This window comes from Sitophilus oryzae, unplaced genomic scaffold (genome assembly GCF_002938485.1).
Source record: "Sitophilus oryzae breed Bouriz unplaced genomic scaffold, Soryzae_2.0 scaffold_1172_pilon_pilon, whole genome shotgun sequence".
Taxonomy (NCBI): Eukaryota; Metazoa; Arthropoda; class Insecta; order Coleoptera; family Curculionidae; genus Sitophilus; species Sitophilus oryzae.
Genome location: NW_022145807.1, coordinates 152,349 through 170,925, shown reverse-complemented (window position 1 = coordinate 170,925; position 18,577 = coordinate 152,349). Strand labels below are relative to the sequence as shown.

The 18,577-nt window shown below is 32.1% G+C and overlaps 1 protein-coding gene across 2 annotated transcripts in view; it reads right to left on the bottom strand.

The window, feature by feature from the left end:
- Positions 1 to 18,577, bottom strand: part of LOC115889110 (fatty acyl-CoA reductase 1-like) — a 58,127-nt gene that overhangs the window by 19,764 nt on the left and 19,786 nt on the right. The window contains exons 8-9 of one of the 2 annotated variants that reach the window (XM_030909059.1): positions 12,906 to 13,094; positions 3,566 to 3,761 (exon numbers count right to left, since the gene is read on the bottom strand). The exons of the other annotated variant lie outside the window; for it this stretch is intronic. Of the exons in view, the coding sequence (XP_030764919.1) occupies positions 3,626 to 3,761; positions 12,906 to 13,094 (325 nt within the window). The 3' untranslated portion in view covers positions 3,566 to 3,625. Of the gene's footprint in view, positions 1 to 3,565; positions 3,762 to 12,905; positions 13,095 to 18,577 lie in introns of those variants that run through there. 2 annotated transcript variants of the gene reach the window in all.

Below are 18,577 nucleotides of genomic sequence, written 5' to 3'. Positions count from 1 at the left end.
TTGCGACCAGTAGACTGCACTAAAATATTAATATTTTCTGCCGCTTGTTGCCGGTTTTCTTCCAAATTAATAATTTTTCAGATGAAATTCCTCAAATTCAACGCACAATATTTTATTTTCTATAAGATATAGTGTTTTAGTGTAGTTTTTGCACACGTGCAGAAAATCCAAAGAAATAGTATACAGACTGGATCAAAGGGAAACTTAAATCTAGTCCCTTTTTTTATCAAGGGTCGATTCTAGTAAAAATTCAAAACATTTTTATATGACATACTATATTTATAGTTGGTATGATACCTGTTATTATACCTTCGAGTTTCGATGTTAAAAAATAAAAAAAATCATATTTAAAGTTTTTCTACAACCACTTTTTTTTTATTAAATTATTTTTTTTACTTGTATTGTAGTCATGTACAAGGAGGACAACTGTATTTTGAATATTATATTTAATTTAACGTTTTTCAGACAGGGTCCATTAGACCATATTTCTACCGTATGATCGAATAAAAACGGCGTCAGCGATGGCTCTGAAATGAAAATCGCTGTCATTATATATGTAAAATTATATGGGAAATGTCATCGATCGTCATTTCCAAGCCAACTGGACGCCATTTTTTTTCGATCATACGGTACTAGGTACATTACTTTTAAAAAAATTAAGAATAAAAGTAACTTAAACATTCATAAAAATAGAAGTATTTATTGTTGTAGATTCTCAGTAACAATAAAAAAGAGGAATTTAAATTGTAAACATTGAAATAACTGGAAGCTAAACTTTCTACATGCTTATATTTAGAGCCAGTGTCTGACGACCTTTTTTACGATGACCCTAATATGTTTACTTCCAAAGTCGATAAGAGCCATCAGTAGAAGTTCATATCAGTAGAAAAAAGAAACAGAATATGTCTCTTTTTGTCGGTCGCGCGTACACAATGCTTTTTGTTGGGCCTATTTGTTCTGCTTGTTCACGCGCTCTCGGTTCATTCGGGCTAAAATGCCCAAGTCTGGACGCACCTTTAGAAACAATACTGTTTTAGTCCTTTATTGATATAATGCTGAAAATCTCACGAGTTACATGTCTCACTCTACACATATTAAATTACATAGACGTAGGATGTAGAATATTCTGTTATGAAACGACTGATGAAATAGTAGGCATCGCGGATTTGAACAACATGGAAATAACGACGTTATCGTATAGTCGGGGTTTGAGATTTTACTTACTCCATTTACCACACCAGTATTTATTAACAAAAAATCCAAGAATATTTTAAATGCATTATTTAATATTAGAACATTTAATAAGCTGATGAATAGCAACTTCGCTTTTTAGTTAACTCGGATATTTTAACATTTCTGAAACTTAATTCTTTCTGATACAATATTTTCTAATTGGTAAAACGTAAAAAATTGTTAGATCTGACAACTCTGTTGAAACTGGTCGTTCATCTGGCCGCAGCTATAAACGTAATACATCCGGCCAGCCGACGGCCAGGTCGTTGCGACCTGGTCGTCAGTGAGTTAGAGTTAGAACTACAAAGAGAGTATTTACATATGTGTTGGAGGCTACACCATAATTAGAAATGGTTGAATAAGCTGTAAATGATGATGATGATATGCTAAGTATTTTAACGTAGTTGTTTTTGTTTGATCTACTTTAATTTAATATAATATGATTTCTTTAATTCTGCCTCTGAAAATATTTCCATTTTATAATTAAAAAGTAAACAATATCGCATTCAATTCAAAAACGCTATTGAAATTCAACAAATCTGGTTGGTGCAGTTTTTTCTAAAGTTCGTTTCGACGCGGGTGCCTTGCGGATTGTTTCCTGCTATTTGTTAGTGTTACTGCTCGTTTTGTGGCCCTTCCTAAAAATATCGACTAGTATTGAAATATTCAATGGCGGTGTTATTGTGTGGTATTTTATAGGGAACATCTAAAACATTTTTTATTTCTATTCAGTGTTGCATATTTAGTATTTGATCGACTTTAGAATTTTTTATATTATTTTTTATGTTCTTTTTACCTAGGTAGGTATTATAAACAGATTTACTAAGGCAACACTTTTTCAAGCCAGAATATATAAAATCACAGATTACAATATAATATCACAGATTAAGTATACTATATGTATACAGATAAAAATCTTATCCCTAATTCGTGGTACGAAAATTGTTTATTATGACGATGCGCAAACGAGTAAAATTTCCTGTGCGCAAAAATAAACTCGCGTAAAATAACAATAAACAGCGTAATAGAGAGATATCGCTAAACCGAATAGCGTGCATGGACGTTAATAAGGCCAGGTGTTATTTCCTTTACGTGAGGTAGTATTAACTATCTTCATTTATAGCTATCGGATAGGATAGAATTCTGTTCGCGTCGCGTCCGCTATTTAAAATTAACCTAACTTTGAATTTAAAACTTTGAAATTGTTTTGTTTACTAGGTATTTTAAAACTAAAGGGCTAAAGTGCTTATTCTAGTGCTTTATTGTTCAACGGCTGCCAGTGGGTTTAGAGCAACAAGCAACAAATTCTCTTAGAAGGGCTAAGTCGTTATCTGCTGTAAACCTAAGCCTCTTTATAGGTTCTTTAATATTGGAAGAGGTGGAATCCATATTTTGGGTCATATTTATTTAATTAAAACTAATCCTCCAGCTACTTAAATATCAAATTACCTAATAAAACTAAAGTAATAGTTCAAAACAATTCAAACATAACCTAAAATAAAAGATCTCGCTGGCCGGCCCCGGTTGCCCATTTAAGCAATTTTTAAACGTTATTTAGAAATAGCGCTTGGTGTAATTGATCCGCAAACTACGTCAGGCGGTAACGTTATTAGCGGGCGTTGCGTTAAAAATTGACTCGCGCATGTCGTAACCATGATAAGGTACGCGTAAATACTGCATGACGCTATTCGGTTTTGCGATATCTCTCTAATAACTGTGCCGGTCAGGCGCTGTGCATAATTTTCGAGGCCATAAGTGGGCGTGCTATGTGCGCAAACTAGTAACCAAACTAGTGCCCGATTCCGAAAATTGGAACCACGAAAAACAATAAAGAAAAAACAAAGATTATAATCTGTATAATCTGTAATAATATTTTCTTTATAGATCATAAAAACATTAGTATAAAATATAGTTCAGTTGATTATTATGTCGACATAGTAGGGTTGCCAACCGTCCCGGTTTGGCCGGGATTAACCAGGAATCAGGAAGTTTGTCCCGGCGAAAGTTTTGTCTTGGCCGGGACCTGGTAACTAAAAAAGTGTGTACTACACACATAATATATTTTTTTTCTAATATTTAATGTTTTTTTCAATTATTTAAAAGCTTAAAGATAATTGTCCCGGAATCGCCGATGCTCAAGTTGGGAACCCTACGACATAGTCATAAACTTCTAAATGCCCCTCCTTAAGATGCGCCACTGGTAAAATATCTCTGATATACCTTAATAAAATACCACAAGCCACTGGGTATTTTATCAATAAAATCGGCCATATTTAATAGCTCCTTTAGCAATCATATTATTTGTGTTGATATAGAGAAGATAAAAAAATTGAAAATTATTTTTATTTTTTTTATTTTTACAATATAGAATGTGATTCTTGCTAATTGGTTATTATTGCTGTCCTAATCTATTCCAGTAGTTTGAAATGGCATCCAAAAAAGTTGTTTGTGCGTGGTATTTGAAGAAGACAACCCAAATTAACCATATATAAAAGATTCCTTTACAAATTTTGTCTAAATAATAGAATCTGTAACAAGAATTATAATAATTATCAAATAATAAAATTCAATTAGAATTATAACTTAATCTTTAATAGTTTTCCTACTTTCTACCATATTTTGATCTTTTTCAAGGAACTACGAACATATACGGACATATACAGGGTGCTACAAATTCGAGGTACGAGCATTGGTATCTCGGAAACCGTAATAGATACGAAAATGGCTAAATTAGGGCAAAGTTGCGCCTTGGGATGTTCACCAAGATGCTATCAAAAGTCGTCTGTCGTTACTTTTTAGAAAATCAAAAAACTAATTGCATATTCACATAGCATATTTTTAGATTTTCAAATTAGCTGATAATTTGTGAAATACAGAGGCCGACTTAATATTTTTAAATACGGACCAGCATTTTTTATTTCAGTTTTTGAAATATAGGGGTACCTTAACATAATTTGGGTACCTTAACAAGAACAAAACTATTTAATTATTATTTAAAATATTTTCAAGTCCGACTCTGGTTTCTTAAAATATTCAATCTGATTATATTCATTGCAACAATATTGATCAGTGCTAATTAACACTGAATAAGGAAAATCGAGCCAATTGAAAGATTCAAATAAATAATATGCCAGCTCAGCAACTTAAAATTCAAATGTCCGAAACAAAAAAAAAGTATAAAGTGTGGCATATCATTGTACTCAGGAGACCGAGTTCTTGCAAAATCTAAAATAAAAAATGCAGGTCCGTATTTAAAAAAATTAAGTCGGCCTCTTTATCTCACAAACCATCAGCTAATTTGAAAATCTAAAAATACTATCAGATAGCCCTAATAAAGTGGCTATGAGAATGTGCAATTAGTTTTTTGATTTTCTAAAAACTAACGACAGGAAAAAATAAAATTGATTTTCAAAAAATCCGTTTTTTCCAAAAAACTCAGTAATGTTTGAAATTTTTAAAACTTTTTTGATGGCATTTTGGTGAACATTCCAAAGCGGCAACTTTGCCCCAATTTAACTATGTTTGTATCTATTACGGTTACCGAGATACCAATGCTCGTACCTCGAATTTGTCGCACCCTGTATATCCGAACGTGTGTAAATGATGAAAAAAAATATCCATGTGTGTAAATGACGAAATACAGGGTGCCCCAATATTCCGTGGACATAGAACTACTACGTATTTTTGGAACCAAAATAAGTTCATTGGACACAATTTATCTCTACACAGGGTCCGGCAATAGTGCGTCAGGCATCTGTAGCTCCTAGAATAAAAAATTTGAGAATTTTGTTTAAGTATAAACCTAAAGTATGTATGAGGATGTATTTCCGGAAAATATTTTAACTTCTATAGGGTGGCTCAAAAAAGTGTGAGTGGATCTGGATGATTTTTTTTAAACGGAACACATTGCATTTTTGGATTCCTTTCAGATCACTTTACATAATCCTAAGACATGAGTAAATATATTTCGATAATTTCAGAGATATTAAAAAATAAATAAAAATTATATATTTTTTAGCCTTTCTTAAAAAAATTATTAATAATATAAGAACTGTCCTGAAATCAAAACTATATTAGATATTTACTTTAGATGGTCTGTACTTACTTTGCTATAAATATGGAAATCGTAAATCATATAGGATGTTCAAAATTTTACGCCAAACTTTCTAAAATATAAAATAATTTTTCTTTGTTTTTTTAAATGGAACACCCTGTATATTATTTTTTCAATAGATGGAGAATTAAAAAATGAACATTTTTTGCATTTAGAGTATTTCAAAATTTTTAACAATTTCGCAGATATTCCCGGTTTTGTATTTCATACGGCATTTTCTACAGTAAATTTTTATCAAAGCCACCCAATGATTTTTCTCTCGTATTTTACCATTGGAAGCCCCATATGAAATAATACTGCGTGTATCCGGAAAACTATTAAAATTTTTGAAATACTTTAAATACAAAAAATGTTCATTTTTTAATTCTCTGTCAAATAAAAAAAGAATATACAGGGTGTTCCATTTAAAAAAACGAACAAAAATTATTTTATATTTTTGAAAGTTTGGCGTAAAATATTTGAACATCCTGTATGATTTACGATTACCATATTAATAGCAAAGTAAGGACAGACCATCTAAAGTAAATATCTAATATAGTTTTGATTTCAGAACAGTTCTTGTATTTTTAATATTTTTTTTAAGAAGTGTTGAAAAAAATATATTTTTGATTTATTTTTTAATATCTCTGAAACTATCAAAATAGATTTACTCATATCTTAGGATTATGTAAAGTGATCTGAAAGGAAGCCAAAAATGCAATAATATACAGGGTGTTCCATTTATAGAAGTTAAAATATTTTCCGGAAATACATCCTCATACATACTTTAGGTTTATACTTAAACAAAATTCTCAAGTTTTTTATTCTAGGAGCTACAGATGCCTGACGCACTATTGCCGGACCCTGTATAAAAGTGTTTTGTTTGTCAAACTTTGTCATCAAACTTTGAAAATATAAACACATTTTTTCAGATATTTTAAGAACCGATAAGTTCGAAAGAACGAATTTTATAAGATAAGAACCATTTTAAGTCCGATTTGAATGAGATTTTGGATGTCTATGTTTTGCTAAGTGCTTTAATATTTGGCTTTCACGAAAATCAAGATAATGTACGGAAAGACACCCCTATATAAATTTTAAGATAAATATTACTACCTATGACAAACTTTCTTTTCGTAAAATGGTCTCTCTAGTATTTACTACATTTTTTGTCGTTTGTAAAATAAACGCTACATAGTATAGTTTTTGTGAAAAAAATTTCTAGAAAATTTATTTTTCCAAAGCAGACCTACAAAATATACGGGGAGTTTCAATATTTCGTGGACATAGAACAACTACGTATTTTTTGGGTCAAAATAAGTTAATTGCACATAATTTACCTCTATAGAAAAGTGCTTCGTTTGTCCGTTAGAGGGCTTGAATCAAAATTAAACCCGAACGTTAATAATTAATTTAAAAATTATTATTTTTAAGCCCTTTATGAAGCTTATTGTCAAATATAATTTATAATACTAACATACAATTCCATATTTTCGCTAACTAGATTATTAGAGCATAATAATATCCAGAACTTGGCGTGAAAAAAAAATATTTTTTGGATTTTTTTCCTCAAAAAGTATGCACGGTGGCGTTTTTTTACAGGAGACAAAAAATCTAGTAAATACTAGGTAGCATTTTAAGAGAAAAAAAATCGGTCGTCGGTTGAGTGGGAAAATAATTATACTAAAACTTATGTAGTGGTGGGGGCAATTTCCACCATTCTCGTACTTTTTTTTGATTTTTGCGAAAGCCAAATGTTAGAGCACTTAGCAAAACATAGACACCCACAATCTCATTCAAATCGGAATAACGGTTTTAAAATATCTGAAAAAATGTGTTTATTTTTTTTTAAATTTGATGCTCTCTAGCGGACAAACGAAGCACTTTTGTATAGAGGTAAATTGTGTTCAATGAACTTATTTTGATTCCAGAAATACGTAGTAGTTCTATGTCCACGGAATATTGGGTCACCCTGTATATCTACGTCCAATGTAATTCATTGAAAAAGATCAAAATATGAACGAAATGTTGGAAAACTATTAAAGCTTAAGTTATAATTCCAATTGAATTGTATTATTAAAAATAGACCAAATACGAAGAAAAAATTAACCATAAATATACAAAAGAGGGTAAAAGTAGTAAGGAGTACATAAAAAAAATCAAATAATAGGTATAGATCTTGAATAGTTAGAATAATATACAGGGTTGTTCACCACATACGACACGGAGTATTGTAGCTAAACGATGAGATTTTTACAAACAAATTGTAAGTTTGGGGTTCGTTGAAGGACTATTAGAGCTACAATTTAAAAATATTTTTACAAGATACAGAGTGTCCCAAATAAATAAAAAATATCAAAGTTGTATTTTTTTAAATGGAACACCCTGTATATTATTACATTTTTAGTTTCTACGATTAAAATAAAGGTAAATTTGATTAAGGTTTATTATACTTAAACCTTACCGTTTTTGAAATATTTTCAATTTTGTAAAATTTCAGTAAAAATTTTAAAGCTTCATTTCTCCAAGGGTATCAATGTTTTTAATACTAATATTTAATGAAGTTTATTTATTGATCAGTTACTGTGTTGCAATAATAAAAATAATACTACCTTATACAGAGTGTCTAAAAATTTATTTTAAATAATTATTAGCTTCAAACGGCAATAACTTCTTTAATTTAAATGGAATGCCCTGTATATTTTAGGAGAATCAGATGCACAATTAAATTGTCTATCAAATTGTATTATACCATTTTTTACCTATCCCTTCAAGTTTTCGTAGAAAATGCATTTTCTTATAATTTAGACCTCATTTATCAATATATCCATGGAATATTGACATTTTAGCTATTTTAGCTAGAGTTGATATTTAGATTGTTTTTAAAGCAACAAATGTACAAAATGTACAGACTAGTAATATCGTTTTTAGCAAAACGATAATATTACTAGCCCATTTGTATGCAAAAAGAAAACTATTTAAATCTTTATAAAAGAGTATACCATTAATTAAATATAACACCATTATTTCCGCCCATATACTAATTAATGCCATACTTAATTGTGTTCGTTAATAAATTATTATAAATAAATGTGGATTTTTGAGTCAGAAATCAATATAATAATAAGTTTTCGTCATACTATATTGTTATATTATTATAACATAAGCAAAATCAGAATGGAAAAGATGCATATAACGTCCGCCGGACGTTATCATAACGGCCGGCGGCCGTTAAGTTTCTAAGGTAATCGTAACGTCTGTCACCTGCAACAATGACTATTTATTGTCAGTTGGACTTTTCAAAAATTGGGAAAATAGACCATAGCGAGATGTCGCGAGAAATTCCGTTGGAAATACAGGAGGAAGCGGCTGCGGCTACTCAAAATTATACTTCCGACTATAACCAGAGAGAGATATCAGCAGGAATATGACAATTTTTTGAAGTGGCGGCAGGATAGAAGTATAAACAGCGTAAATGAAGCGGTATTGCTGGCTTATGCTAAAAGAATGTCTGAAATGTATTCTCCTACATCACTGTGGACAAAGATATCCATGCTGAAGCTTGCGTTGAGAGTATATGAAAACATCGACATATCAAGGTAAAAAGCCATTATATTCTTCGATATTTAATCATACTCATCTAAATTATATTTGTTCATAGATTTGGTAAACTGTTCATGTTTCTGAGGCGCAAAACGAAGGTTATTCACCAAAAAAGCCAAAGTTCTGTCGGAGAATGACATAAATAATTTTCTACTGGATGCCGATGATTACACCTGGTTACTCGAAAAATTGTATTGGTGCTTGGTATTCTTTGAGCTTGTAGGCGCAGCGAGCTTTGGTCACCACAGTTGATGATTTCGAAGATTCGAGAAAAATATTCTTGTCTCATTAAGAAATACTAAAATAAGAAAGATAGGAAATTTCTATTCCAAAAACGGGCCTTCCGTTTGATGCCTATGGTTTATACAAAAAATACATCAACCTGCGTCCTCGTAACTTTGACAATCCAAAATTTTTCATTGGTTACAAGAAAGGCAAGTGTGTTAAGCAAATCGTCGGTATACATACCATCGGGAGCGTACCGCAGAAAATTGCAAAATTTTTGAACTTGGAGAATCCAGAACGTTATACAGGGCATTCATTTCGTAGATCATCAGCAACCATGCTCGCCGAAAATGGTGGTGATTTACTATCGCTAAAGGAGCTAGGAGGATGGGAGTCTTCAACAGTGGCAGAAACTTACATAGAAAAATCAGTTTCCAAAAGAATGAAAATAACAAATCAACTTTTTCATGATAGCTCCAAAAATAATGTGTCTTTAGTGGATACAAATATTTGCCATTCTTCAGTAGCATCATCTTCTTCTATAAAATCTGTAAATCCCTGGGAAGGATTACAGATTTCTAAGAACAACAAGTGCACTTTTAATTTCCATGTTCATTATCATGAAAAATGAATTTTAGTATAAGACATTATGTATTTTTTATCCTTACTTGTGTTATTGTTCAATAAAATTTGTTATTAAATAGTAGTGTTTATTGCTCTAAAAAATCTGCAGTATGACGAAAAATCTAGAACGCAACACGGCCGATAACAAATAACGGCCTTGGCTGCTTATGATCCTCGGCTATCGCCTCGGATCACAAACTTCAGCCCGGCCGTTATTTGTTGTTTATCGGCCTTATTACGTTAATAACTATATCAAATTAAAGTCTTTGTTGTTATAAATAAGCATTTATTAAAAAATGAAATATCATTTTTAAGGTGTTACTTTTTATCACACTCTCTAATGCCCATACAAAATTCAGTTTTTTAGTATTTGGAGCAATTATTATTAACCAACGCAAACAGTCAGTTAATGTAGTTTGAATACTGGAATCATATTAATTGGTCCTCTTTAACAAATATTTAAACAGTTTTTTTATTTTTTAATGAAATAAACGAATTATATCGACAATATTAGTATCTGTACTCTTTAAAAATTTGGTACATCTTTAAAAATAATCTAAAATGTCAATAGTCCATGGGTATATTGATAAATAAGTTCTAAATTACAAGAAAATGCATTTTCTACGGAAACTTAAAGAGATAGGTAAAAAATGGTATAATATTATTTGATAGACAATTAAATTGTGCATCTGATTCTCGTAAAATATACAGGGCGTTCCATTTAAATTAAACAAGTTATTGCCATTTGAAGCTAATAATTATTTAAAATAAATTTTTAGACACTCTGTATAAGGTAGTATTATTTTTATTATTGCAACACAATAACTGATCAATAAATAAACTTCAGTAATTATTTAGCATTAAAAACTTTGATACCTTTGAAGAAATGAAGCCTTAAAATTTTTACTGCAATTTCACAAAATTGAAAATATTTCAAAAACGGTAAGGTTTAAGTATCATAAACCTTAATCAAATTTACCTTTATTTTAATCGTGGAAACTAAAAATGTAATAATATACAGGGTGTTCTATTTAAAAAAATTACAACTTTGATATTTTTTACTTATTTGGGACACTCTGTATCTTATAAAATTATTTTTAAATTGTACCTCTAATAGTCCTTCATCGAACCCAAAACTTACAATTTGTAAAAATCTCATCGTTTAGCTACAATACTCCGTGTCGTATGTGGTGAACAACCCTGTATAGTGGAGTGCCCAGAGACTTTTACCTCGGAATTCAATTACTGTGAATGTATTTCTGTGAATTGCATTTATATAATGTGAAACCTTCTGTATTGTGTTTTATACAGGGTGAGTTTCCTACGATGTTCTCTATGGGAAACTACTGGAGATAGATTTTTATCGGAAAAAATAAAAAACTTATAGGGGTGAGTCACTTTTGAGACGCACCCGGTATATGTTGGCTATTAAGTGTGCGTATCTGTAGTTTATCCTATTAAGGAAGTTTTTACTGCCCAGTGCTCAATACTATCAAAAGCATTTTCAAAATCTACAAATACAATATACAGGATGAGTTTCCTACGATGTTCTCTATGGGTATCTTGGAAACTACTGGAGATAGAGAGTCGGTTAAATGGGGAAAGAATTGCAGTTTTGTGTGGTCATAAAATGCGCCTTTCAGATTTTTGAAAAAGTTATGTTTTTTTAAAATGGAAACCATAGTTGGCCATGACTTTATAAGGCATAATGAAAGTCATTTTGGAAACATTCTATTGAGGCGCGAGTATCTACACGCTTTTCTTCATTTGAGAAATTCATATTTACAATTTTTGTTTATTTTAATTTACAAAGTTTGAATGTGACAACTTCACATTTCTGAGAGTAACGGCGATTGAACTTGTTTCCATGGCTAACTAAGTGAAATTGTTTAAAAATGATAAGAATTGGCTATAACTCAGTAATTTTTCGAAGAAAACATATTATAGCTTATATCGCTAAAAAGCTTAAAAAATGCCGCTTTTTATGAAGTCATGGCCAACTATGGTTTCCATTTAAAAAAACATATGTTTGTGTGATATGTCAAAAATGACAGGCTTTAGAAAAAAACAGAGGACACGATCTCATTAAGGATGTGATTATCTACAACTTTTATCTGAAAACTTTTTGTCTAAAATAGCTTATAATGGAATTAGGGACAATTTTTAAAATAGCCGAAATTTGTTTTTTTCAAAATATCTAGTAAGCCATGAACTTTTTCATAAATCTGAAAGGCGCATATTTATGACCCCACAAAACTGCAATTCTTTCCCCATTTAACCGACTCTCTATCTCCAGTAGTTTCTGAGATGCCCATAGAGAATATCGTAGGAAACTCACCCTGTAGACAAAATACTAAAATGTTTACCCATTTTTTTTCGTTGCTTTTAATTTTTTATTTTAGTAAATTCTTAATTATTTCCTTCTTAATGTTTTGATTTTTCTAATTCTTTTTCTAAGTAAATTTATTGAAATAAATAAATCTAATGCATAAGCTATACCTATTCTGCTATACTGCTTATACAGGGTGGCGCGTCATATACGACGCGGTTTTTGCAAGGAGAACAAAAGTTTATATTGAAGTGAAATTTTGTGAGCTTATGTAAGTCAATTTAATGCATTTTCTAAAATTATGTAGAGTTCTACAGGGTGTCTCCAAAAAAAAAAATTACACATCAAAGTTATGTTTTTGTAATGGTTGTAAAAAAATAAAGGTTTGTTTTATTAGAAAAGAACATGACTAAAATGTATAGTTTTTGAAATACATTCACAGGCACGAAAAATGAGCACCTTAAAACTTTGATGTATTTTAAAGGTTAATATATTTTGTTTTAATGGTCCGATTTTGATGATTTTTTAAGCAGTGTGTAGCCCAAATCTTTTACTTTTTAGTTTCTTTTTCTAAATTAAAAATGAAACTCCCCATCTGTTTATACGAGGGAAAACAAAATATGTTGATATTTTGGTGAAAGTTTGAAACACCCTGTGGAATGTGTTAAAACAGCAAGAAATTCAAAAAGTTTTATAAAAATTCATTCACAGTAAATGAATTCCGAGGTTTTTATCATATAAGGGCTTAAAGCACTCCACTAATAATTGTATTTTTGTCATATATTTCATATAACTTACCCTCTGTTTATTTTAACTGCAGATGGTTTGATACCTCTACTTTGACCCAATAACATCCATTTACTGGCAAAGAGAATCGCTTTCAGATACTGATATGCAACTTCCTTATCAGTTAAATTCCATTCGTTAGTAGTGAAATAGCTTACAGCCAAGTTAGCCACGAATATTTTTCTATGAAGTTTGAATAGACTGAAAGGGAGATTTTTGTGGTTTAGAATTTTGTTTATTAGAAATTAAGTATACCTATTTTTAGTCAGTAAGTTTAGTTAGTAAGTTAGTAAATATAGTAATAGCAAATATTAGACCAGTGTTTACAAGATCAAATTCGATTCTCAACATATAAGTCATTTACGGCGTAGAAAGTCTCGTCTAGTAAATAAGATTTTCAAAATGCTTTTGGATTTGATTTCAAATGGCAGATGATTGTGCATTTTTTTCGAGTTGTATAATAATGAACTTTTAACTAACTCTGAGCGTGGGGTAGGTAGATAAAGATCTTGCTCCGCGTTCCTGAGTGGATAAGTGTGAGATGGCCTTTCTAGAGAAGCTGATACATGCTTACGTATTAGGCAAACGGATTCAAATATAAATAAGGAAAGAAGGGTTAATATTTTTAATTTTTTAAAAAAGTCCTGCAAATGAGTTCTGTTGTTTAGTCCCAGTGAATCTTCTGGAACAGCTATCTTCTGGAGTTTGAAAATGAGGTCAAATTGAGTCGCACAACACGTACCCCAGAGTGGAAGGGCATACCTGAAGTGCGACTCAAAAAGTGGACAATAAACAGTTCTAGCCACTGACAAGTTAAGCTTCTTAGAAACAGATCTTAATGCAAAACAGACAGAACTCAATATTTTCGACAAAGCATCGATATGTATGTCCCATTTTAGAGAATTGTCCACAACAAGCCCTAAGAATTTTACAGATTTTACGACGTCAATGGTGGTGTTGTTAAGTACAAAAGGCTGCAGCGAGTTTTTATACGACAAAGCTTTAGTTTTAGAAATGTTGAGACTCAGAAGGTTGGAATCGTACCAAGATTTAATGGTGATTAAGTCATTTGATATAATCCTATGAAGTGCCATGACGTCCTTGTTGCTCCAAGTGAAGCTAGTGTCTATTATCAGTTTTCGTAATTGTCAAAGTAAAAGACTGTTTGTTCAAAAATTGGAATTTAAACCGTCGCACAGTGGGGTATTTGACACAGATAGTTGATCGAAATTTTTTTATGTAGACCTTATATAAATTATTGCTATTTTCAATTAAAGAGGAAATAACATGAACAAAATAAAGGACAATTCGTCGATTCTAAAAATAGAAAGAAAAATCACTGTTCCAGTGTTTCCACGGTCAATGCCACTAATGCCAGTATTAATATCGCAACTATAATACTACTAATGCTACGACTGATCCGCGAGCAATGCCCATACCACTAAAGTCGCTACTAATGCCAAATTGTGCTATACTGCTAATGGCACTAATGCGATCGCTTTGTACACAACAATGCCATGGCGGTTTACACCTCGCATTAGTATATCACTGATTGGCATATTAGAGGAAACCAAGAATGTTTTTCTCATTTTATCAGCAAAGTCGCAAAAAGTCGCAGTATTTTATTTTACTGTATGAAAGCCTAATGTTTACTAAGTAAAACGTATATACACAATATGCCGAATTCTTCGAAATGCGCAACTAAATCTCAAAGTAATAATAAAAATGTCACAAATTTAATCAAATTTTCTGAACGCCTAACTGTTAGTTGCAAAAAAAATCGTTAGTATAGAGAATATCAAAATAAATAATACGTTTTTGTAGAATACATACCTGCAGCTTGCTGAGCCATTTTCAATCAAAACAATAATATAAACGTAAAAAGAGCACAAGAACAACAACAATTTATAATTTTAAACATAAAATTTGCCATTTACCTCTTTATCTGTGAGAAGTAACAACTTTGACGTTTCGTTGAAACAAATGAATGCAACTAAACACACCCATAGCAACGCCATTCATGGCAGACATGATTTAACTTATCATTTATCTTTTTTGGGAAATCTTAAACACATTTGCTTTTTCGAATTTCGATCACCTTTTTCATGCTAATACCCCACCGTGCGTCGTTTAAATCGTCAAGGGCCATGGCCCAGTTACGCCCTTACACCGGTGCCCGATATATCAACGAAGTTAAGCGACATTAGATGATTCGAGTGGATAGACGGGTGACCGCCTGGAAACGTTCGTTCGAGTCGTTCTATTGTTTCACGGCAAGAGTGTAAAATTTAATGACACACACTGCTCACTCAGGCCGATCGGTTCAAGGCCGGATGAGATAGGGTATCTTGTGAGTAAGAGTCGATTTATACCTATGATTTATACACTAGCCAAGTCTGTAGGCCAAGAACAATATGGCGGAGGACAGCGGTTCGTATTCCGCCTAAACAAAGTGGGTTCTGTCCAGGTGTCCAGATCGGCAAAATAAAAACACTAAATCACCACAATACACCAAAACACTTTTACTTTTAAAAAAAACGCGCGTCCAGTGTAAAAGTAAAAGTGTTTTGGTGTATTGTGGTGATTTAGTGTTTTTATTTTGCTGTGTAACACCAAAGGTTCCAACCCTCAACTGTAATGTCCAGATCGGCATTAGCAGCAAAAAGAAGACGTTAACTTAAATATAGGTACGTTTAGACGGCCAGTTCAGTTTTCCGATCAGTTTCAGTCTAAGTTAAATTGTCAGTTCAGTTCAAAAATAATGATCTATTTAGACAATCAGTTGAGTTTTTATGTGTCGTTGTGCACAGTGCAGTCGCCATGGATGAAGAATGGCTAATTACGTTAGCTTTGGCCTTAGCACTGAAGAAACCAAGAAAGAAAAGAAGTAAATGAAACAAAGACTGGCTTAAAAAAATATCACTGTCTCATGTAAATTTAATGAAGGAAATTAACTTTGAACCTTGTGATTGGTCAAATTATTTATGAATAAATGAGGATGCTTATAGAGAATTGCTGCATTTAGCGACCTTAAAGGATATTTTAATACCCTTAACATTATAATATTCTTTGGTGACCTCAATTTTATTATATAAAAAAAGATACCAACATGCGACTTTTTTTGACTTCTTTATTATAAGCTGAACGCAGGCTGTTAATTTTTGCTTTGGCTGTTTTTACATTCGCAGTTGTATGATATTGTTTGTATTTATATCAACAAAATATTGTAACATGCCTCTTTTTTATGGCTGGTGTTGCGGTTTTTTTTTCCACAAGCATGGGTATATTTTTCATAAAGCTCAATAATCTCCGTTAGAAAGTCATTATGGCGCATGTCCGATCAGGCTACTGCAAAAACTGACACATGAACGGACATGTTAGTTTACGCATAAAGTTACTCATAATTTTAATTTACAATTGATACAAAAACTTTTGGCAAATCTATCGAGCCAGGGCTCCGTTTCAGTTTTTCTGCATTTTTTGTGTTTTACTGCCATTACTCGCTGACGAGTATTTGACACGCATCAGAAAATGGTCACACAAGGCGTTTTCTTTCATGATCCTTTCTGTGACTGAAAAGCCCGATACGTGATGTTATCTGCCTACCGCACTCCGGACATTCAAAAATCTCATTGCTTTGTTGCCTCTTTACTTTTTGGTTGTCGCTCTTAACTGAAATTACAATTCTTCTCCATTCCGTTCTATTGTGAGCTGCCTCTTCCCACACATTCTGCTTGTTAATTCCCTTTAAGTTTTCGTGGAAAATATCCTTGAACCTTTTGAGTTGTCCACCCGGCCTCCTCTTACCGTCTACAAGCTCACCGTAAAGCAGCGATTTTGGTATGCGGTTTTCTGCATGACGTGCGCATTCTGCATACGTGACCAGCCAGAATAATATCCAGAATGAAAATAATTTCCAGAATGCTCTTGAGGCGCTGCTAATCCGGTGCTCAATTTCAGAGTCGATATTGGCCTTTTCCGAAATCAAACTGCCGAGGTAATTGAATTCGGCTACATATTCCTAATACATTAGGCTGGACATTTTTTAGTAAAGTTTATTTCTCTGGCTTCAAAGTAAGCACAACAATTAACTCTAAAAAGTAATCTACAGGGTGTTGACAAACCTTTTTATTATAACATGCATATTTAAATATCTTTAAATATCTCAAAAACCAAAGCATTTGAACATATTAAACCCCTATAATAAATGTCTTATTTTATGCCCTAAAATCCAAAAATGTAATAAAATACAGGGTATTCCATAAGAAAAAATATAACTTTTGCATGGATCTTAGTTCTGATATACCCTGTACATTTAAAAATAATTTTAAATTATGCACATTGCCATAAAATTATTTTTAAATGTACAGGGTATATCAGAACTAAGATCCATGCAAAAGTTATATTTTTTCTTATGGAATACCCTGTATTTTATTACATTTTTGGATTCTAGGGCATAAAATAAGACATTTATTATAGGGGTTTAATATGTTTAAATGCTTTGGTTTTTGAGATATTTAAAGATATTTAAATATGCATGTTATAATAAAAAGGTTTGTCAACACCCTGTAGATTACTTTTTAGAGTTAATTGCTGTGCTTACTTTGAAGCCAGAGAAATAAACTTTACTAAAAAATGTTCAGCCTAATGTATTAGGAATATGTAGCCGAATTCAATTACCTCGGCAGTTTGATTTCGGAAAAGGCCAATATCGACTCTGAAATTGAGCACCGGATTAGCAGCGCCTCAAGAGCATTCTGGAAATTAAAAGACAGGGTCACAGACAGGGTTTTCTAAAATCATGATTAAACTTAAAGGGGATTAACATGCAGAATGAGTGGGAAGAAGCAGCGCAAAATAGAACTCAATGGAGGAGAATTGTATACTCGTTAGTTAGTAGCGACAACCAAAAAGTTAACAGCGACAACCAAAAAGTAAAGAGGCAACAAAGCAATGAGATTTTTGAATGTCCGGAGTGCGGTAGGCAGATAACATCACGTATCGGGCTTTTCAGTCACAGAAAGGATCATGAAAAAAAACGCCTTGTGTGACCATTTTCTGATGCGTGTCAAATACTCGTCAGCGAGTAATGGCAGTAAAACACAAAAAATACAGAAAAACTGAAACGGAGCCCTGGCTCGATAGATTTGCCAAAAGTTTTTGTATCAATTGTAAATTAAAATGATGAGTAACTTTATGCGTAAACTAACTTGTCCGTTCATGTGTCTCTCTACATATACCCATAAAAATTTTTGTTTCTACATCTTTCCGTTTTCGTATAATCAACCGAGGCGAATGAGGTGCTCCACCCTGTATTGTCTCCCTTGGCTACTACATGTGCTTGTATACGTCCGTTCATACTGTCATTGAGGCTGTATCATATTGCGTTATGCTTTCCCATTCTTTAAACCAAGCGAAGTTCACTTAATGAAGCTGGTACCGCTTCGCGACCTCTAAACTTCTTGCCAAGCATTTCCAAACGTCGAACATGATGGGCCAGTTCATAGTAGTATATACTTCACAATAAACACCAAAGCCGCCTTTAGTGGAGTGCTTTAAGCCCTTATGAGATACAAACCTCGGAATTCACTTACTGTGAACGAATTTTTATAAAACTTTTTGCATTGTATTGTTAATAAGATATATTACAAAGTTTATCTATTTAATTCCTTTCACTTCCTTTT